Source organism: Clupea harengus, chromosome 5 (assembly GCF_900700415.2).
Source record: "Clupea harengus chromosome 5, Ch_v2.0.2, whole genome shotgun sequence".
In the NCBI taxonomy this organism is placed as follows: Eukaryota; Metazoa; Chordata; class Actinopteri; order Clupeiformes; family Clupeidae; genus Clupea; species Clupea harengus.
In genome coordinates, this window is record NC_045156.1 from 2,392,364 (window position 1) to 2,415,685 (window position 23,322).

Sequence of the window (23,322 nt, forward strand, 5' to 3'; positions counted from 1 at the left end):
TTCTGTAGCTGCAACTAATTAAAAGGTGTTCTGTCTGTACCAGCGCAAACAGGGTAATTCCTTGTGACTCCTCGGGTTTATAGACCTTTGCATACATATTCAAATAGCTTTGGTCACATACATGGCTCACAGTAAAGCTTGTTTTTATTTCATGTATTATTTGAATATTACATTTGAATACCAAAAACACACCTCGTCAACATGCTTTGCAAATCTTGCAAAACAGTTGATTAGACAACGGTTAAAGCAATGTTATGTTGCAGCTTTGACACTTCTGTGTCACTATTCAATTATTTCTGTAAGTTTCATACCAATTCTGTGCATTTACTTTCTAGATTTTAAAGTTCCTTTCATCAACCTCTTTGTTATGAAATGGTGAGAAATATCCGTTGACTGATGGTAAACAGGCTTGACCCTGGCAAACACTAACAGGGTGTCACACACCCGACCGGTGCATTTTCTAGCCTAACTGTCAGACTTAATGAAATGGGCACTTGGCCAAGGTAAGGTGTGCTGAGGTGATGTGTTCACAGGCAAGATCAGTTCATCAGGACACCATGCTGTCATGTGGCTCAGTCATCTGATCAGATAGGGTGACCCGGAGGAGACAGAGAGGAGTCTGTGGCATCTAGCAACTCCCACGATCCCATGGGGCACCCATGCTGATGAAAGGGTGTATTGACACTGTGTGCAAAATAACTGCGTTAGTGTTGATAGTGTGGGGTGTGAAAATGCTGGCCTACAGGTGGTCTAGGCCTACATGCATCTGAGTATCTGTGTGAAAGAATGCAGAGTTAAGAGGAGATAAGAGGAAAGTGCTCAGACAGACGACTCAGGTGACTGAGGCTACGTCCACACAGAGCCTGGATTGCCTGAATCCGGATTTTTTTTGGGATCCGGCACCTTTTTTTATCGCGTCCACACGGAGCCGTGTCAAGAAAAATCTGCGTCCACACGGAAACGCTGGAGTGAATCCGCTGTAAAGACGTCATGGCGCATACGCATAAAGTGACGACTTCTCTACCACCTGAAATCACTGTTACCACAGCACTCAAACTAGTTAGGACTAGTTAGAATCGCGCACTTCGCCATAACCCTCGTTTGTGTTAAGTTACCATTTTGAAACTACCGTCTATAATTAAAATCTTTTCACGTCAGATTTGCACATATAGGCTATGACCTGGATTTATAAGAGGACAATTTTCATTTCATTGCAAATCTCCTCCTGGGGAGGGATACAATTCCGTGGTTAAATAATGATCAGATTGATGAATCATATTGGTTAACCTGATATCTTTTTAGGTGGTTATATGAAGACACGACAAGATCTTGCATTTCCAGTCTATCTTGTTTGCTGGGACCCACCAACAGAAGAGGACCCAACAATGAGCAAGACGCGGAAAGGAAAACTATTTTTTTCTGTTACCGTAACAGCCACCAAATTGGTGCCAGACAATGGAACAGTAGCAGTTCGGCAGCATTCTCCATCTACTACATACCTGCATGCTGGCCAGCCTTGGCCTTACTGCAAACCGAGCATTTGTGTGGGTTTGTTTGTGTTTGTGCGTGTGTGCGTGTGTGTGTGTTTGGGGGGGGGGTGTTGTGGTTCTTCTTGTCGTGACTTCTTCTGACACCAGACAACTTGGCTTTGGTTCAGCTCCAATGTGGTTTATAAAGTAGACAGGTCAAAAGGATTAAATAGGGAACCGCTGTGAAATACATGTCATACAATAACATTTAGTTCTTTGCTGTCAAGTCTATATGGCTATTTAATATTTCAACCACAACAGTTTATCAACAACAGTTAAACTACATATTAGATCAGAATAATTTAATGGAGGTACATTTATGGTGAAACCTTGGATATGTCCTATTGGATTTGGTTGCTTTAGCCTAATTACTGTGAATTATTTTATATAGACCTCAAATTCCCTGATAGAGCATTAAAGCTACTGTGGGAGATGAGCATCATAAAAATGTCTATTGGTTCAAATGAGATGAACACTCCCTTTCAAGCTTGTCCTTGAGTGACCTTCGTCAACTAGGACTCACTGTTGCAGTTTTTCCAAAAGACATTGTTTGAAACAATACACACATTTTTCAAAAGAGCTCACACATTCCCAAAACGATACTGGCATCAGTGCAACCATCTTACCAGGTCAAAATCAAACTGTGCTCTTAGACGACCCTCACAGGCGGTCAAAAACACACATTTGAGGGATTAATATATTATTTTAATACACCTTTACACAATGTTTTTTTCCTCCGAAGATTACTCTTACAAGAACACACTGTGATCACACATTTTTTTTGTATGTTTTGTCTCTAGAAAGCAAACACATGCTGATTCACAGATCCATGATTGACAGATCCAAACAAATGCAGGAATTTTACAGAAGAAGAAAAATACAACATAGTATTAATATATATATATATATATATATATATATATATATATATATTAATACTATGTTGTATTTTTTTTTAGTTACAGTATTGAGAATTTCATATATATATTCTCAATACTGTAACTACTCTCTTGTCTGCATCAGGATCACAAGATGTGACTCCTCTCTGGACTGATTCAGGAAAACACAATGTTTATCCAAGTACCATGGGAAATACGCCCTGGTGTGCATAGTTTACGCAGAGAACTTATCCTCAAATTCACTGAGAAATGGGGAATATGTGTGTAAAAAAAGATTTGTGAACCTGGGATGGTGACTGAACCAGGCACGAAACCAAAGCAGTCTGTTAGAAACTACAGTGACATAATTCCAAATGATAATGTATTGGAAGTGCTCTTGTTGCCCTGATGTGAATGTCTGCACTTTGGCCTTGTTGATAATGACCATATTGACCGCTGAAAAGCAGTTTCTTACTCATCAACAAAAGTAGTGTCTGCCTACCCCCAGAGGGTGTCTGCCTTTCAGTAATTCAGCAATTACTGATATCACCCTTTACTCTGCAAGTGTAAAGAATGAGAACAAGGTCCAAGTGTAGATACAGTCCTTACATGCTCTACAATAGTAGAGTGTTTCTAGTATAACACACGTGTCACAGCTACTGCGATGCAAATTACGTGGAAAATAGATGCAGTTGTGCGCTTTGGCTCACTGTAACTTTGGCTGCACTCATTGTCCAACTTCATCATAGTCATCCCATATATGAGCACATGGTGAACTAGATGAAATTCATCTGAAATTCATCTGAAATTCATTGTGGCCTTTCTCTCCCACGTCCTCATCCTCTGTGTGCTTGGCCTCCTCCACCACCCCTCTGGTGTCTGGCAATTTCTGCATTGTAGAATCCATTGTTCCAAAACATATGGACACACCAATGTCGCTTATTTATTAATTCTGCTATTCTGATTGATATGTAAATGTTTTTGTGTCTTAGTGTTTTCTCCATGAAAAAGATGTTCTCATTTAGTTCAGATGTTGACGAGTGTATTGTCGTGATTGTATGTGTTTACGAAATGAGCATACTGTTTACACAGTGGAAATGTGTGAATAGTGTTGACATTTATGGGAAAAGTGCATATCTTTTGAGAACTGAGGCCAAGCTATAGGTTTTCTTGTTGAGGGAACTGGTTATAGTATGTTAGCAATCAGAAAAGGCTGTGATTGGAAGGTGATGTGTACTGCCCTCTAGTGGGCCCAATGTACAACACACATAGCAACTCAATACATCAGGTCTTGGGAGTTCACATTCAGGTCAGTTGTAGCCAGCTGTCTTACAAAAACAACACAAATCACAGTAAACTGCTTTGTGTCTTCAGGTATGAAAACATGGTACTATGTAGTTAACTGAACAGTTAGATCAGGTTTGCAGACCAGTTAGATTTATAAAATAGTGTAGAATACAATAGAATTGTAGAATAGTGTTTGGATATGGAATCTGTATTTCATCTCATTGTAAAAATCTTCCACAAAACCATCCACTGCAAATTAAAGCCTCTTTAACCAAGCTGGCCTTAAAGGATTTAGTTTGAAACACCTGCTTCCTTTAGTTGAGGCTTTGCCTTGATGTATGAGGTAATGAAGAAGTAGAATGAACTTAACTAAAGTTTCACATGTTTAAACTGGGGGTTGTAAATTAATCTTCAAGAGATTGAAATCATCTCTTAAAGGTGGATAAACTTACCAATGTCAACAGGAAATTATTTTTGTAGGACTTCACAAACTGGAATACGTCACAGCTCCATTGAAACAGAAATACACCGGAAAATGATGTCAGATGTCAAAGGTTGAGACGTGATGTGACGAAACACTGCACCCTCCCCATTTTTAAAAGGTAGTATATATACATAACAGGGTAAAGCTGCTAACAATAGTAACAGGAAACTGCTCTCACATAGGTACATCCCAGTTCCACTCAACTCTGCTGTCACAAAGGCAGTGAGTGACTCAGATAGTTAGCCTTGAAATCATAGTCACATTGTAAACATTGCATGCCTCACAGTAGGAGTCAAAGTGTCCCTTGATCCTATGATAAATATCTTAGCTATTCCCTATAACATACAACACATTTGAATTCAGCATAATAAATAAAAGTAATGATTGCTGTAATATATCAAAGTTATCCACATAATGAACAATGACCTCATGTTAATCATCACACTGAATACCCAGACTCTTTAAGAATTCAAGGTTGCCACCTTTAGGCTAGTCGCACAGGAGCCAAACAGGACTTTACTACTTCACTAACAAGAGTTTGCAGGCTGGAGAAAAGTACTTAATTCGACTATAAGCCTGTCAAAAACAGACACAAACAAGTCCAAGCCATATCTAGGAATTCTCTGGCTATACACTGGCTACTGGGCAAATTCTCCAGGCTGGTAGCAGTGCAGGCTTTATTTATGTTTCACATGTGCACTGTGCTGTGCACAATAACGGCTGAATAAAATGCATTTTGTCTTCATTACAAGCCTGTGCCCAGAGCAGTGTGGCCTGGAAAATGAAATAAGAATACAAGAGAGTTTCAACTAGAGTATTGAAAACAGGAAGTATATATCGGCTTGATGACACCCATGCCAGGACATGCAGGTGGCTACTAGAATAAAAATAAAAGTAAAAATAAAAAAAATGTCAAGTTTGGTCTGCACCAGAATGGAAATGAATTGGTACATGTTTAACCTCTTTTAGAAAACACCTTCTTTCTCCCGTTGTACTAGTCTTTCAGGAAGTTCTGTATCTTAATTTCATGGGGCAAATGTCATGGCAGGCAACCAGAGATTTCCAATGGAATGCCGGTCTCCAGATATTATCATGTTTGGAAACCTGTTGTGTACTATAGACTTATTCATATAGACCTACAATGGGAACTTCTGAGTGCATCATCCTGTGATCAGATTTTGAAGTGAGAGTATTCTCATATGTATGTCGATGCATGAGATTTAAGCTCATTTTAGGTATTTAATATTTCAGGAAAGAATGCAGAGAGGCAAGCAACAACACAGGTGCACCTTCAGTGTTGTCTCTCAGGTTCTTTGTTTACCGCTGTTGTTGCTCGCCCAACTGCAGTTACAGCAGCTGTACTGTAGCAAGTCCAGGTTTGCTGTCATGAAAACATATTGCAATATTACATGAAATGGCATGAAATAATAAAAATAATAACAATTTTAAATCAGCATCATTGCCATCATATGGTACAATGGCTTACATCTGCAGTGAGGCTGGGTCCCCCATTAGTTCTGAGCCTGTGTTAATACAGATGTTGTAAAAGCTTACATTTAATCATAAAAGTCATCGTATTTATTGTATTGTTTGTGTGATGATCAGCAAATAGGCCCGAGTTTAGTGAACTTTGTAACAATAGCTGTTTTATGTACTAGTGTAACTGTATATCTTTTCAACAAACTGCCGAAACGAGAGAAGAAAAAAAAAGAAAACAGCCACTACAGCTTTGGATCTGGAACCGTGGGTATGGTAGCCTATGCCCGTAGGTTGTCATTTTTGGGATTCAGGCCACTTTAATAATGGCCTTGGCTTCGACGAGGCCCAGGAGAAGTTACTGTCTAATAGCATTATGAATGTGAGAATAAGATCTAGTCATAATGCCCATAAAGCATTGGCTGCTGGAACTGGTGAATGTGAAGTCATGGCATTCACCGTGATTAGGGCAAGATGGCCTAATTCAAGTCCCATGGTTATTCAAGTGACCCAAACCACTTAACTTTAGCGTATAACCCCTGCTGAACACTAGAGGGCTTTTGGGCCGATCCCGATTTAAAGAGCTTGTAGGATGAAAATAGTTGGTCAAAACTGATGAACATCCCATCTGAGGCCTGGGGGTCTTACTTTCAGATGGAGCTTTCGGGGTCATAAATTATTGTCTCTTGTGGTTTTGGATGAAATGGTAACGTACTTGAAAGTTTTGCGCTTTTTTGTTCCTGATTTTGGGGTTTGGTCACATACATGGCTCTCAGTAAAGCTTGTTTTTTATTTCATGTATTATTTGAATATTAAATTTGAATACCAAAAACACACCTTGTCAGCACGCTTTGCAAATATTGCAAAACAGTTGATTAGACAACGGTTAAAGCAAGGTTATGTTGCAGCTTTGACACTTCTGTGTCACTATTAAATCATTTCTATAACTTTGATACCAAATCTCTGCATTTACTTTCTACATTTCAAAGTTCCTTTCATTTACCAATTTCCTTTTTGTAACCAAACAACTGAAATTGTATTAATCCAGCTACTGCTGCATAGTTTGCACCTGTTGTTTGTGCATGTTTCTCTTTCAGGTGTGTTATAGTATCAAGGACTTCATAGTCAGTGCCAAACTGTCATGCAAAATCCAGAGATGCTGATGAATCTGACCTACATAGCTCATGGTTTCATTCTGACCCAATTACATATTTATCAAAACAATCTGGTGCTACCACTTTGAGCAATGGACAAGCCTTTACCATAACTACCTGTTTGTTATGTAGTGGTGAGAAACATTCCCAACTGTCAGACTTAATGAGATGGGCACTTGGCCAAGGTAAGGTGTGCTGAGGTGATGTGTTTACAGGCAAGACCAGTTCATCAGGACACCGTGCTGTCACGTGGCTCAGTCATCTGATCAGATAGGGCAGTGGTTCTCAAACTTTTTCTGTCATTCCCCACTTTGAACAAGGGGGCCTTTTCAAGCCCCACCTGTACCTCATCGCTCCCATAAAATGGTAGGCCAAGCTTAAAATTGTCAATTATTGAAATAACCTCAATTAATAACAAATAGCATCTTATTTAGGTCAGCAAATGTATATTGCTTGGAGTGATTTCATGTTTCATGTTGTAGTGTATTGTTGTTATGGACATGCACACATGGACGGATTATGAAACCATGGGTCAGGACGTATAACAAAATACACCACTTCCAACCACAACTAAGAGATACATTTAAGCCACCTCTGATATTAACAAATACAAAGTCTAAAAACAATTGAGAGCAAGCAAGCAAAGTTAATAACAGCTACTTCACTTAGAGGCTTTGGTTTAGGGCCATCCCTGAGCTCATGGGCCCTTGGGCCTGGGCCCGGTAGGCCCGTTCAGTAATCCATAACTCCGTTGGTGGCTAACGTTAGCACTTATTAGCCAGCTGTGTAATCTGTTGTTGCTCTGATTCTTGGTGTAATGAATCTAATAGTAACTTGCTGTGTTTAGTTAAGATACCTTCTAAGTATTTTCCGTTTCTTGTGTATTATTATTTCACTCATAAGTTTTCACCTGACATCAATAAAGGGGCAAGGCGCTCGCTACCTGGCTTGTGAAATCAAGTTTGGCTGACTGTTGAACTGACTGTCAACACACTGGACGTGTAAAACATGTAGCGAGAACAGTACACAGCCCTAACTAAACTAAACTAAACTAAAGTTTTTTTTGTAATTGTCCCGCTGCAATAAATACGCCGGCGTCAATCAAAATCTATTGTCTATAAAGGAAAGCGTTGCCATAGATCAGGGCTAAAAATATAAATCTCCCGCTCATCGCGTCCATTCGCGCCCCCACCTGTCACGTCTCTGCGCCCCACCAGTGGGGCGCGCCCCACACTTTGAGAAACGCTGAGATAGGGTGACCCGGAGGAGACAGACAGGAGTCTGTGGCATCTAGCAACTCCCACGATCCCATGGGGCACCCATGCTGATGAAAGGGTGTATTGACACTGTGTGCAAAATAACTGCGTTAGTGTTGATAGTGTGGGGTGTGAAAATGCTGGTCTACAGGTGGCCTAGGCCTACATGCATCTGAGTATCTGTGTGAAAACACAGTTTTTAGTTGCATCACTGTTTTTAGTGACGGAGGAGATAAGAGGAAAGTGATCTGACAGACGACTCGGGTGACTGAGTTAAACTAAACTGACCTGCACCTGAAGTCCAAGTGGCTGCATCAAGTGGGAGGGATCAAGTTCCATTGTTAAATTATAATCAGATTGGTGAATCTTATTCGTTAACCTTATATCTAAGTCATTTTAGGTGATAGTGCTGCTCCAGGTTTGCATGAGTGCATTTCTATTCAATCTTGTTTGCTGGGACCCACCAACAGAAGAGGGCCCAACAATGAGCAAGAAGCAGAAAGGAAAACAAAACGTTTCTGTTACCGCAACAGCCACCAAATTGGTGCCAGACAATGGAGCAGTAGCAGTTCGGCAGCATTCTCCATCTACTACATACCTGCGTGCTGGCCAGCCTTGGCCTTACTGCAAACCGAGCATTTGTGTGTGTTTGTTTGTGTTTGTGTTTGTGTTTGTGTTTGTGTGCGTGTGTGTGTATGTTTAGGGGGTATGGGGGCAAGTGTATTGTGTTTTCTTCTTGTCGTGAATTCTTCAGACAACTTGGCTTTGGTTCAGTTCCTATATCATTATCAAAATAGACAAGTGAAAATCAGTGGGATTAAATGATAAACTGCTTGAGTGACCTTTGTCAACTAGGACTAACTGTCGCAGTTTTTCCAAAAGACATTTCTGAAACAATTCACCATTTTTTCAAAAGTGCCCTGGTGCAAACTAGATGCAGTTGTGCGCTTTGGCTCACTGTAACTTTGGCTGCACTCATTGTCCAGCTTCATCATGGTCATCCCACATATGAGCACATGGTGAACTAGATGAAATTCATCTGAAACTACTAGTCTTTAATATTGTGGCCTTTCTCTCCCACGTCCTCATCCTCTGTGTGCTTGGCCTCCTCCACCACCCCTCTGGTGTCTGGCAATTTCTGCATTGTAGGATCCATTGTTCCGAAACATATGGACACAGCAATGTCCCTTATTTATTAATTCTGCTATTCTGATTGATATGTAAATGTATTTGTGTCTTAGTGTTTTCGCCATGAAAAAGGAGTGCTTATTGAGTTCAGATGTTAACGCGTTTATTGTATTGATTGCAGGTGTTTACAAAATTAGCATACTGTTTACACAGTGGAAATGTGTGAATAGTGTTGACATTTATGGGAAAAGTGCATATCTTTTGAGAACTGAGGCAAAGCTATGGGTTTACTTGTTGAGGGAACTGGTTATAGTATGTTAGCAATTAGAAAAGACTGTGATTGGAAGTTGATGTGTACTGCCCTCTAGTGGGCCTAATGTACAACACACACATAGCACTATATTGCAGTAAACTGCTTTGTGTCTTCAGGTATGAAAACATGGTACTATGTAGTGAACTGAACAGTTAGATCAGGTTTGCAGACCAGTTAGATTTATAGAATAGTATAGAATACAATAGAATTGTAGAATAGTGTTTGGATATGGAATCTGTATTTCATCTCATTGTGAAAATCTTCCACAAAACCATCCACTGCAAATTAAAGCCTCTTTAACCAAGCTGGCCTTAAAGGATTTTGTTTGAAACACCTGCTTCCTTTAGTTGAGGCTTTGCCTTGATGTATGAGGTAATGAAGAAGTAGAATTAACTTAACTAAAGTTTCACATGTTTAAACTGGGGGTTGTAAATTCATCTTCAAGAGATTAATAGGTGGATAAACTTACCAATGTCAACAAGAAATGATTTGGTAAGACTTCACAAACTGGAATACGTCACAGCTCCATTGAAACAGAAATACACCGGAAAATGATGTCAGATGTCCAAGGTTGAGAGGTGATGTAATGAAACAAGTGACGAAACATGGCACCCTCCCAATTTTTAACAGGTAGTATATGTATAACAGGGTAAAGCTGCTAACAATAGTAACATGATATTGCTCTCACATACATCCCAGTTCCACTCAAATCTGCTGTCACAGAGGCAGTGAGAGACTCATCATCAATCATCAATCATCAATCATCAATCATTGTTTATTCAGGGAAATTGACTGAGTACTCTTTTACGGCAATGCCCTGATTGAGGGTACAGAATACAGAGTATGAGAGTGCTCAGATAGTTAGCCTTGAAATCATAGTCACATTGTAAACATTGCATGCCTCACAGTAGGTGTCAAAGTGTGCCTTGATCCTATGATACATATCTGACCTATTCCCTATATTTAACATACAACAAGTTTAAATTCAACATAATAAATATATGTAATAATTGCTGTAATATATAAAGAGTATCAACATAATGAACAATGACCTTGTGTTAATCACCATACTGAATACCTAGACTCTTTAAGAATTCAGGTTTTTAGGCTAGTCGCACAGGAGCCAAACAGGACTTTACTACTTCACTAACAAGAGTTTGCAGGCTGGAGAAAAGTACTTAAATAGACTTAGTGCCTATAAGCCTGTCAAAAACAGACACAAACAAGGCCAAGCCATATCTAGGAATTCTCTGGCTATACACTGGCTACTGGGCAAATTCTCCAGGCTGGTAGCAGTGCAGGCTTTATTTATGTTTCACATGTGCACTGTGCTGTGCACAATAACGGCTGAATAAAATGCATTTTGTCTTCATTACCAGCCTGTGCCCAGAGCAGTGTGGCCTGGAAAATGAAATAAGAATACAAGAGAGTTTCAACTAGAGTATTGAAAACAGGAAGTATATATCGGCTTGATGACACCCATGCCAGGACATGCAGATGGCTATTAGAATAAAAATAAAAGTAAAAACAAAAAAAATGTCAAGTTGTGGTCTGCACCAGAATGGAAATGTATTGGTACATGTTTCACCTCTTTTAGTAAACACCTTCTTTCTCCCGTTGTACTAGTCTTTCAGGAAGTTCTGTATCTTAATTTCATGGGGCAAATTTCATGGCAGGCAACCAGAGATTTCCAATGGAATGCCGGTCTCAAGATATTATCATGTTTGGAAACCTGTTGTGTACTATAGACTTATTCATATAGACCTACAATGGGAACTTCTGAGTGCATCATCCTGTGATCAGATTTGGAAGTGAGAGTATTCAACTATGTATGTCGACAGAAAATGCATGAGATTTAAGCTCATTTTAGGTATTTAATATTTCAGGAAAGAATGCAGAGAGGCAAGCAACAACACAGGTGCACCTTCAGTGTTGTCTCTCAGGTTCTTTGTTTACCTCTGTTGTTGCTCGCCCACCTGCAGTTACAGCAGCTGTACTGTAGCAAGTCCACGATTGCTGTCATGAAAACATATTGCAATATTACCATGGTGATAAACTCAGAAAAATGACATATGATAAGAATAATGACCATTTTAAATCAGCACCATTGTCGTCAAATAAAAACAAGATTCAGGCCACTTTTATAATGGCCTTGGCTTCTACGAGGCCCAGGAAGAGTTATTGTCTAATAGCATTATGAATGTGAGAATAAGATCTAGTCATAATACCCATAAAGCATTGGCTGCTGGAACTGGTGAATGTGAAGACATGGCATTCACCATGATTCACCATAATTCAAGTCCCATGGTTATTCAAGTGACCCAAACCACTTAGCTTTAGCGTATAACCCCTGCTGAACACTAGAGGGCTTTTGGGCCAGGCAAATATGCAGTTGTCTTTGACTAAAGAGCTTGTAGGATGAAAATAGTTGGTCCAGACTGATGAACACATCCCGTCTGAGGTTTGGGGGTCTTACTTTTAGTTGGAGCTTTCGGGGTCATAAATTATTGTCAAAAATCTCATCGAACTCTTCTAACCTACTTGAATGGATATAATGTTTTGCGCTTTTTTGTTCCTTATTTTGGGGTTGACGGAGCCCTATCACGCAAAACCGCTAAAGGAACCTTCGGAGTCGCTGAAAACTTCTGTGGGAATATCACCAAGTGGATTAGATGGCTTTACTGCGATGCAAATTTCAATACCTAACAATTTAAATCTAATAGGAGATATGGCTAGGGCAGATCATGTTATAGTACTTCGGGAGGCAAATCTTAAGAGAGTACGCAGGGGGGCGAATGATGGAAGATCCAAGCAACAGGAGAAACAGTTCCCCTATAACTTCAGGTACCCAAGACCTTATGACCCAGACGGCTATTTTACAACACCCAGGAATGCACATTTGCCTAACAACACACACAGGGATAGAAGAAATGGTAGCAAGTCTCTTCGTATCCACAACCCTCTATACCCTGTGACTGACAATTCCTATGGCGCCTATGCGGTGATGCTCCTGTCGCTGATAGTATTTGCTGTGGGTATCGTAGGTAACTTGGCAGTGATGTGCATCGTGTGGCACAACTACTACCTGAAAACTGCTTGGAATTGCATTCTGGCCAGCCTGGCCTTTTGGGACTTCCTGGTCCTCTTTTTCTGTCTGCCGGTGGTCATCTTTAATGAACTGACCAAGAGGAGGTTACTGGGAGACCTCTCGTGTAGAATTGTCCCTTACATGGAGGTAAGTTTCATTCATAGATTAAATCTATATAAGTATGTAGCGTATAATAGTATGTACAGCTACCTTTTACACTTTCTGGAAGTATATCTTCCCTGTGGGGTGGGTTCTCCTGCCCCCTCGTTTTGCTTTACTAGTCGAGACTTTGTTATGTTAATTACCCATTCACCACGTTATTTGTCTGGAGGGAAGACTAATTAATTGAGCCATTACGACTTTAAATGAGACCAGATTTAGGTCAAACGGTCGTCAAGTGACAATCGTGTACTTGTGTTGCCCTTCATAAATAAACAAGGCCAGATACTAACATACTGATACCAGCGGTAGCACCTGATGGTCAGTTATAGTTTGTTAGTTATGAGCAGCTGTTGGCTTATGTTGTTCTTTGCTTCACTTGTAACTCTGTATGAAAGTGCCTGCCAAATGAATAGAAAGTAATCAAAGTGCTTTACTTGGTTGGATATCACATTCGGTATAATGTACTGTATATAGGAATTGGGCTGGAGTGTGTTCAGGAAACATCATGGTTGAAAAAGGACCTTATTTATAGTTTATTCAAACACTGTAGGTATAGCAATTTTATTGTGGTTTCATGTGTTTTACCCTGTCTGCAGTGGAGAAACATGGAACTCTCCAGTGTCTCCGATTCCCTTACTTTGGTGATCTCCCCCTCCACCCCCCACCGCCCCTCATGTCTTCACCCTTTTCCTCTCTCCTCTCTCCCCATCCAGGTGACCTCACTGGGAGTGACCACCTTCAGCCTGTGCGCCCTGAGCATTGACCGCTTCCACACGGCGACCAGCACACAGCCCAAGCCCAGGCTGGTGGAGCCCTGCCAGTCCATCCTAGCCAAGCTGTCGGTCATCTGGGTGGGCTCCATGGTGCTGGCACTCCCCGAACTCCTGCTGTGGCAACTGCAGCAAGAGGTGGCACCGGTGTCAGGCCTGCCAGTGGACTCCTGTGTGCAGCGGCCCTCTGTTGACCTGCCCGAGTCGGTGTACGCACTGGTGATCACTTACCACGAGGCGCGCATGTGGTGGTCGTTCGGCTGCTTCTTCTGCCTGCCGCTGCTCTTCACACTGGCGTGCCAGCTCCTCACGCGGCACGTTGCTGAGGAGGCGCGACAGGCGGCGACGGGGCGCCCACTCTCATCCTCTACCACATCTTCGTCATCGTCGTCCTCTTCCTCGCCTAAAAGGCAGCAGCGGCGGAGACGGGAGCGGCAGCTGACCCGTACGGTTCTGGCGCTAGCTGTGGTGTATGGCGTCTGTGGCCTGCCGGAAAATGCTGCCAACATCGCGCTGGCCTATGCCGGATTAGAGGTCTCTATGGCAATACTGGCTCTGCTGCAGCTGATTGGCCAGTTCCTGATGTTTGCTCGGGCGGCGGCCACGCCGGTGATCCTGCTGTGCCTGTGCCGCGCACTGGGCCAGGCCTTCATGGACTGCTGCTGCTGCTGCTGCGATGAGTGTCTGCCCGACCGCTCTTCCTCATCCACCTCTTCCTCGTCCTCTTCCTCACACTCCACGGCCGCCACCGCCACGTCCACCTCCTCGCCATCATCCTCAGTCCCCGAGGACAAGCTCAAAATCGTCTCAGGCACGTCACCCACCATCCTCTTCGACAAAGCCAAGGACAACTCCTCCATCCTGGCCATAGGTACCCCCTGCTGAGGGGCCAGCCTTGTGGACCCCGTCTCCAATGACTGTGCTGCTGGGACACTTTATTACTGTCCCATCAACTATCTGTGGGGCTTGATGTCGGAAATCATAAGGGGAGAAGATGCCAAGTCATTTAAACATGGAGGTTATTCTTTTGCTGATACTTTCATGTGTTTGCTGAAGCAACCCAATACTGTCCAAAAATCATAGTTTACTTGTTGAGAGCTGGTGACCCTGTCCATATTAGTGGTTTAAAAAACAATCTCATCTTTCTAATGCCCTTGTTGCTCCCAGCACAAGACAAATTCTGAAATAAAAGAGGAAAGTGAAGAAATGATACTGCTATTAAGGGTATAATAAGAAATCAGTTTTCCCCTTCAAAAGCGAGTCGGCTAGAAAGAATAATTATGAATCTTAAACTGTGAATGGCTTGTGTGGCCTTTATTATCTCCTTTGAAAGGACTTTTGACATATCGAGTCTGGTGGACTAAATGAGTCCAGTGAAGGCTTTTCCCCTGACACTCTGACTCAGTAGTTGGCCTTTTGTCTTCTGTTATGCTAACCCTTTTTTATGTCGCATAATGAACAAGGAGAGGAATGTTATGCAGCATTCTGTATTCATCAATGCATGACATTACTTCGTCCACAGGCTGGGTTTTTGTACATGTCTACTCACATTATTGTTAGTTAACTCAAAGCAATATATACAGTTATTACTGGGTATATGAATAACACTGTGCTGTGGGACTGATTTAGTTTGTCTTAGTCTTTTCTGCTGAGGGCTGAAATATGTCTTGAATAGTTTAGAATATTTTTATATATTTTCATGGATAGAAAGACTCCTAGTTTAACACAATGTATTTGTAAAGCAAATAGACACGTCAGTTTTAGGTCTGCAAGGTCAGTGCTATGGCATACTTTGGCTTGATGGCCTGTTGGTAGCTGGTATAAAATGAACAAACGAAATTCATTTTGTCCAATCTGGACTGGGAAGATATTTCACTAAGAATTTTCTATTTTACCAAAAAAAATGTCTTGTTACATTAAGATACAGTGATGTCCTAAATTTGAATCTGGAACTTGACATCTCCATCTCCACCTTAAGTCCATGTAAGATTGAGCGCAAACAGCAACCATTTTTGAAGTATTTTCGGCAGTCAATAATGGGGTAGCCGAGATGTCTCTTTAAAAAAACATACATTCAAATGGTTACGTTTATTTTCTAAAATTTGGAAATGCTCATGAGATTATCTTATGAGAAACGTGAGCAAAAAAACAATAATGCAGGTATAAGAATTTGTTATTTTAGTTGTACATTTACATTTCCTTTGTATTGACTGGGACCCAATAAAATAAGTTGTTCAAGTTGCAGTTCACTCTTAATGTAAAAGCAGTGAACCACCCGGGCTGTGCTCATCATCATCATCAACAACAACAACAACAACAACAACAACAACCCAGTCAGTCCCTCAAACCCTGCCTGTCTTCTGACACACAGTTAGATGTTTTCCCTCGTCTTTCTTTCTCCCTAACGCTATCTGTCTTTCTCACACACTGGCACACAAACAAGGGGGGGGGGGGAGATGCTGGGAAGTGTCTGCGCCTGGTTAGCTGAGGGTGGCTCAGTTCTCTCGGCTGAAATATTTGTCCTCCCACGTTAGTTGCTCTGCACACCACAAGGAATCGAGGTTCTCATAAGGACACTATTGTTCCTGCCCCCCCACTCTTCACCCCCCAACCACCACCCTCCCTCCTGCCCCCCTCCCTCCTTTGAGCCCCCTCAGTGAATATCAATACCCATACCCAGTCACCGAGGGGGTTGCTAAGCTACTGTCACATTGAAGCGCGTACTCCAGAGACACTGAGCAGGACCGGAGCAGCGAGTGTGAATACAAACCCGAACTCTCTGCCCTGCCGCCCAAGTTGTTGCCGTGACGACGGGGGCCTTTTTTTCCCTTTTGGGTCAATGCCGTCCCTTCACACCCCTCCCCTGGCGGGATGCTTTGGCTCTGTCTCACACATGCACTTGTTGCACGTGAGGCCTGGACACGTACAAGCCCTATTTAGAGCATTATTGCTAGGTTCATTACTATGAGCGACCAGATGCCTCTCTCAATGAAATCGAGGTCGTTAGCTCTTCAGAGCCGTGGTCAAAAACCATCAAGTGTGTCTGTAATGAACTGCACAGCTGAGTACACAAACATCTTTGGCACTAAAAGCTTGACCTGTGAAGTTTTTTCTTCGTAAAGGAGTCTTTGGTGGTCTTTTGGAAAGTAATTTACAATAAGGGTTCTGGCAGTGATTAAATGCAGTAGATGAATGTTTAAATACTGGCTTCTTTCCCAGCACAGTTTAAGTACTTAGTGTTTATCGCCATAGCTGGTTTCTATTAGATGTGTAATGCATGCTAATATGTATGAGAGAATTTTAAGGCCGGTGTAATATACTATAGGCTAATCCAGGGTACTGTGAACTGAATATTCTGCACAACACTCCTTACCACTGGGCTTGTCATATGTCTCCTCTTTCGACTTGAGTGGGTCTCTCACTGGTCAACTGCTGTCTTTTTCTCAGCTCACGTGAGTGAGTGAATTACCTTACTGCTTCACACACAAACAGGTTTGAAAGAATGACGCCTGTCTGTCCTTCAGAAAACCCCCATCTGCAACACTGACAAAAGAAACCAGTGATCCTACGGCTCAAAAGCAGCCTGGAGACAGACTATGCCCTGTGTTTTGACTAGACACAGGCACACATATTCACTCTGTGGGACAGGAAACACTGGGTTCATCCGACTGGGAAGGGAACGGCTTCAGTGACACTTTAAATGGCAGCCACTGTCTGAGCCAGAATTAAAAGGGGCTCAGTTTATATTGTAACATAACGGACTAGACAGCCTGACAGTATGCACCATTAATGCACATCTGTGGGCCTGTTTATATCATATTGCACTATAAGGGAAGTCGTCAGTGTATCCATAGTTATAAAGCCAGGAAGTGTTGGACTTTTGGCCATAGGAACAATGAAGAAGTTAGGTAAGGGTGATGACAGAAAGGTGGAATGAAGAATTGTGAATGTAAGACACAATATCCAACAATGCATGGATTTCATGACTGTCTCTTAAAAACTGTGGAAAAAAATGCATGGCTGAAGGCAGGCAAGCACTTCTACATACCCTTATTCTGTGTTCACTCAATGTCCATTTGTATACTTCCATTGTATACTTTTAATACCATCTGATTCATTTATTAAGATTTTTTGGTGAGAGTTATCACCGTAATATTAGGAATATTAGTAATATTAGGACAGAAACACTGCGCTGGTTTATACTGCCTGACTCTTGGTTACCTACACCTAACTGTGCCACGCCTTGGCGTGATTCTAGGGCATAACCAATGCTGCATTGTGCACATTGCTGCATGTTTATGTAGGTTCATGCATTATGTATAGAAGTGTTTAGGTGAGGGAGTGTATACTTGCCCTATTTCATGAGCCTTGTGCATGCCAGAGGAGAGAGGGTGTGTGTATGTATGTGTGAATAAGTGTCTGTGTATGTGTGTGTGTGTGTGTATGTATGTGTGAATAAGTGTGTGTATTATCGTGTAGTAGTGAACAGTCTCCCTCTGAGGGGGCAGACACTTTGAGGACAATGTTTATCTTGTTCCTGTCCAAAGCAAGGGGGGGGGGGGGGGGTTGAGTGAGGGAGACGACAACATGTAGCCCCCAATCCTGAGAGACCCTTTTGCGCCTCCATGACAACAGCCTCGACAGCCAGCTTCAGCCCTGGGAGCAATGCAAACAGAACAGAACAGAGTAGAACCGGGTCCAGCACTCTGCAGGCTGGGTCCGGTGCCGCTCAGATCAGAACCCTCTGCACAGAGAAACCCCACCTCCCACTGTCAGCACTCCATCACTGGTCCTGGTGGGAGTGGGACGGGTCCGGAGTGGCCACCGCGGTGCAGAGGGGCAGAGGTCAGACGGTCTGCGTTCACACTGCGTCCAGCAGGACACTTCCTGCTTCCTGCCGCTCTGTTTTCAGCTTTGGGGGTGAGAAAGCGTGAGAACGAAACTGCATGGTGGTGCTGGTAGACATGGCAATCATATTAAAAACCCCTCCTCATCAAGACACCCCTACCCTCAACAGTTTATCCCCCTCCCCACCACCACACACACAGACACAGACACACACAAACACTCTCTCACCCTGTTTCATGTCCATCTCAAACTATTCCAACCAAAACACACACACTCTCCGGAGCTGCAGGTCCGCACAGATGGGTATAAAGGCTTGCTCAGCTTGAGAGGCTTCGTCCAAAATCAACATCGGTGGGACACCCTTTCAAAATGGTCCAGCGTGGATCGGCAAGCTTTAAATGAAAGCCCTAGGAACAGGCAATTCAAAAAAAAGAATCCTTCAGGGCCTCCACAGCCAACTTCTATTTTAAGCTGTAAACAAAAGGCAACTAAAGGACCACTTCATCAATTAGGTTGCATGTTTCAGGCATCACTATGACCAGCACTATTTACCAACAGAGTAAAGAGTAAAGTGTCTAACACCTCCATAAAAATGATCTTGTTCAGTTGAATTTCATAAAGATTTAAGACAAAAGTTGGGACAGGATCTCAAAAGCATAATTTTCAGTGTAAAACCAACAGAGGCCCAGACACAAAGAAGAAAGCTGACGGGATCATGAAAGCTCATCTCTCCGCCACAGATTTTCCACCAGAGTCGTCACAGTGTTCCCAGCAATGGCTCCCTATTGTGACTCAAGATTTTTCCCAAGCCACACTGCGTCAATTGTGTGTGTAGGAAGCCTCAAAGAGAGATGAAAGAAAAGGAGTCGACTGCCCCATCCCTCGCCTGTCTGGATTCAGAAGACAGATACTGCCCTCTACTGGTCAGACTCTATACTGCCAGTCCCCTTTACATTTACATTTACTCAGTTGGCAGACATTTTTTTTATCCTGAACGACTTACTATGGCTTTGCTTGGTTTTACCTCATTTGTAAGTTAAGGAGGCCTGTTGGGAGTAAGCACAACAATAGTCTATTCCAATCAATCTGACATAAGTGTCAAGAAACTGCAGAGTAGAAGAAGGACGTTTTTTTTTTACCATTCACCACTCACTTGTCTTCATATTATTATTATTATTATTATTATTATTATTATTATTATTATTACTACTACATTCATGTCTTGTATGCATAGAAACCTGTTCTGTGGTAGCATAGAGATATGAGCAACATGTAATGACATGGATATCTACCAATTTCATATTCGATTTATCTCCCCACTTTTAAGTACTGTAATATCTGTCTTATGTTAGTAACTGAGATGAATACGGTCTTGGCACACGCCGGAAAGCTTTACAAAGATATCATGTAATCAGCAGGAAAAATGTCTGCCTGTGATCAGCAAATAAAATGGCCTGGCTGTATTCTGCAATAAGGAAGTCTGCAAAGAGATGAGCATACCTGCCTGGCTGCCGCTTATTTTGTGCATGCACAGCACATTGAAGGGTGGGGGTAGACTCCCAAAGTGGCGTGAAGCTGCAAATGAATTAGTTTGACATTGTGATTCCATGATTAGAAGGCAAACACACAAACCTTTGATCCTGTTTGTCTGAAAATCCACACAGAAAAAAGGGAACAGACACTCATCCACTGAGTGGGAAATCATTTATTCATCGTCTTTAAATTATCTCAAGATAACAATAGCAACATGTACAGTTCTCACTGGAGGGACAAGGGAATATAAAGAGAAGTTAAAATAAAAGGTCACCTGTTTTTCATCAGTTGAAAGTTTCTTCAAAGTAGTTATACAGAAACACTCGTTATCATGTCAACAATTCTTTAAAAAGTTATTTTCCAAAAGAAATAGAGTTATAATAAAGATAGCAAGGAACAGCCTATTTGTTGTCATTAATACATAGAATACATACATTTTCTTCTTCTTTTCTAAGGGGACCAAAGAGTGTGTTATGAACTGGACTGATATTTCATGCTGCAGGTCATGGCTTCACATGAGGCCTATGATGCAAGCGCTTGATAAAACCAGTAGTGTGCTCACCAGTGCTCCATTATATCAGAGCACCACAGTTATCAGATATTAGTGACACAGAGTAAAAATGCAGAGCCTCTCAAAAACCACCATGAATCACGTGCTGGAGGAAAGGAATTTCTGTCTTTTTTTTGTCTTGTTTTCGTCTTTTTGCAAACTGCTTACTGAATCGGCTACCACCTCAAAACATAAACATAAAAAAAAAAGAAAGAGAGAGAGAGAAAGGCAAATTTGGAGCTTAACTGAACACGGGCGGAATTCGAGAAGAAAGCCCAAGATGAAAACGTGTTCAAACAAAGTTATGTATCAATACACCCGTGGACTTCAGGGAGACAAGGCATGGACTAATGTTAACCTGATGAAGAGCACTGCTAACAGTGGCCAACGCTGCCACCTTGAGGTGACAAATATTTGTATGGGGTTCAAGCCAGTAGTTTTGGTCTGCTATGTCGTTTGACATCTGGCAGAAACGTCACCCATTTTCTTTTTCTCTGACATCACAGAATACCAATAATCTATAGCAATGAATTATTTATGGACAAAACGAACATTGAATCCGGCATTAATTTTCTGGCGACATCAAACCTACGAAAAAAGGCTAGTCTTGAAAAATCTTTCATCATGTGTCAAAATGAAAACAATGTCCAAAACCTTCTATTTCACCAGGAGTCTCCATTCTCTCCTCACCTTGTTCAGGAGTCAGAGAGAGAAAGAGAGAGAGAGAGAGAGAGACGAAGAGCCGAGGAACGAGGAAAAATATTGTGCTGTCTGTAAAATAGTTCCTCTTGCCATCTCTGGCCAAACTTAGCCCCAAGGCCCTGCTACCATGAGGTGACCGACTGCCCGTCTGCACACAGCATGCTACCCTTGTCCCCTCTCTTCCACAGGCGACGACCACACAACCCAAAGGATCCCTTCACAACTGAAAAGGATCCCTTCACCAATGCAATAAAAAGAGGTGATCCCTATACAATCCAATGGATCCCTCCACCAGTGTAATTAAACAGGTGATCCCCGTACAACTCAATCGATTCCTTCACCAACGAAGCTAATAAAACAATCTATGTTTTATATATACATATGTTTGTTTGTTTTGCACACAGGTTTCACAATAACTCATAGGACTCTACAGACAGGAGAGTTTGTTTTGGTTCCAAGTTGCTATGTACAACATCCCATCAGAGAGCGCAAATAGAAACTCTTCAAAACATGCCAAAAGGTTGTTTGTTTGTTTGTTTGTTTTTTTGCAAATGTACATATGTATAATGTAACGGAAACGTACCTTAAAAATGAATTTGACACAGTACACCTCCCAACAGCTTAAGATAACTACCAGTATATGAACAACTGTAAAAAGGCAACTCGCAAACAGAATTATGGGGTATTGTGTAACTACATGACTCCCATCATGACAAGCTCAGTTCAAACCCAGAGATAAGACAGCTGAACCCAAGCCAACATAGCCAGATGTATTAGTGTATGATGTACAAAGAGCCTGGCAGAGAGAAAAATGGCAAAAACAAAAAGAATGCAATAACCACTGTTGGAGCTGCTGGTTTCTCGTTGGGGACATACACTCAGGTACAGGAATCACACAAGTCCAGGAATGCATTCTAGCAATATTCATTTAAGACATCTAATGGCAGGGCCGTGCAACAAATACCACATCCTGAACCAAATCAAATCATTTGCATACCAATCTGAAAATAATTCAAACAAAAACAGGTCCTTCACAGGTACCCGCCATAAACTGGCTTTTAGTCTTGCCTCACTTTTACCACACTGTCCCGCTATCAAGTGTATGACCGGATGGCATTAACCTTTTCCCAAGCTGCAATACAAAGCTTCTGGAGGATCCTAAACCATGATGTGCACTGGACCTCAGAGCTTCAAGAGAGACCAAACTTTGCCCATTGACAGGAATGTCTAAAACAGAAACACTCAATTCAACCCAGTTAAAGCCTCTGAATCTGTGCGCTCAGAAACAAGTATGAAACCGTGTCCAATCAGGGGAATAATACAAGGGATTAAAAAAATTGGGAACCTTCCAAAAAAGCTTAAAAAGCACAAACTATGGCTTGAATAATGAGGGTATATGTAACAACAGATCACATGATGCAGACCAAAAATATTTACTTTCGTAGTCTAATCTAATCTAATCTAATCTAATAACTGACAAACATGCTGGTTCTGATTATTATGATCATCATCATTCAATTTTGAATCCAATGGTCTCGGCACTGTGCACATCATTTCATTTTGACAATGACGCTGTAAATACCAAAAAAACAAAAGCGCCTGAGTGGCCGAGTTAGTCACCCAAGGTCTCCACCAGAGCAGCTCAAAGCCGAGTCAGTCTCCCAAGGTCACCAGAGCAGCTCAAACTTGACCACTCATCCTTCTGCTCCAGAGGGAAGGGCTTCGTTTTTAAAAAACTTCACATCCTTACTGACCAGGCTATGAGTTGGTATACACAGAGGGACAAGACCACACACTGCATTTCGTAATTCAAGTCTGGGTCAGGTCAGGTCATAAGGGCTCTCAGCAAATCACTTTCTTCATGATATTACTTAATTTTGCTTACAGCTTGGTAAGACGAGGCAAAAAGGCAAGATATAAAGTCTGCACACTGAATTCCCAGGCTGATTCACAACACAAAATGCCAAGAAGACATGGAGGGTGGAGGTGGGGTTGGGCGATATCGCATGCAAATACCTCGCTGAAGAAATAGAGCTGATTTTATGGCTACCGTGTTTTGCAGTTGCATTCAGAAGAAACACCAACTTGCACAATGTTTACAGTTCCCTCTCCATTGTGTGTGCGTGGGTGTGTGTGTGTGTATGTTTGTGTACATCACTTCGAT

At 41.9% G+C, this 23,322-nt stretch overlaps 1 protein-coding gene across 1 annotated transcript; it reads left to right on the forward strand.

The window, feature by feature from the left end:
* The first annotated feature begins 11,868 nt into the window (after positions 1–11,868).
* On the forward strand, positions 11,869–15,763 carry gpr37l1a (G protein-coupled receptor 37 like 1a). The gene is made up of 2 exons (XM_012827297.3): positions 11,869–12,740; positions 13,469–15,763. Exons 1-2 carry the CDS (start codon positions 12,051–12,053, stop codon positions 14,408–14,410), a joined length of 1,632 nt encoding a protein of 543 aa, XP_012682751.2. The 5' UTR covers positions 11,869–12,050; the 3' UTR covers positions 14,411–15,763.
* The last annotated feature ends 7,559 nt before the right edge of the window (positions 15,764–23,322 follow it).

Coding starts and splice junctions, on each gene's coding strand:
- gpr37l1a (XM_012827297.3), top strand. CDS start 12,051: ATGGATATAATGTTTTGCGCTTTTTTGTTCCTTATTTTGGGGTTGACG. Junction 12,741..13,468: donor GAATTGTCCCTTACATGGAG/GTAAGTTTCATT, acceptor CTCCCCATCCAG/GTGACCTCACTGGGAGTGAC.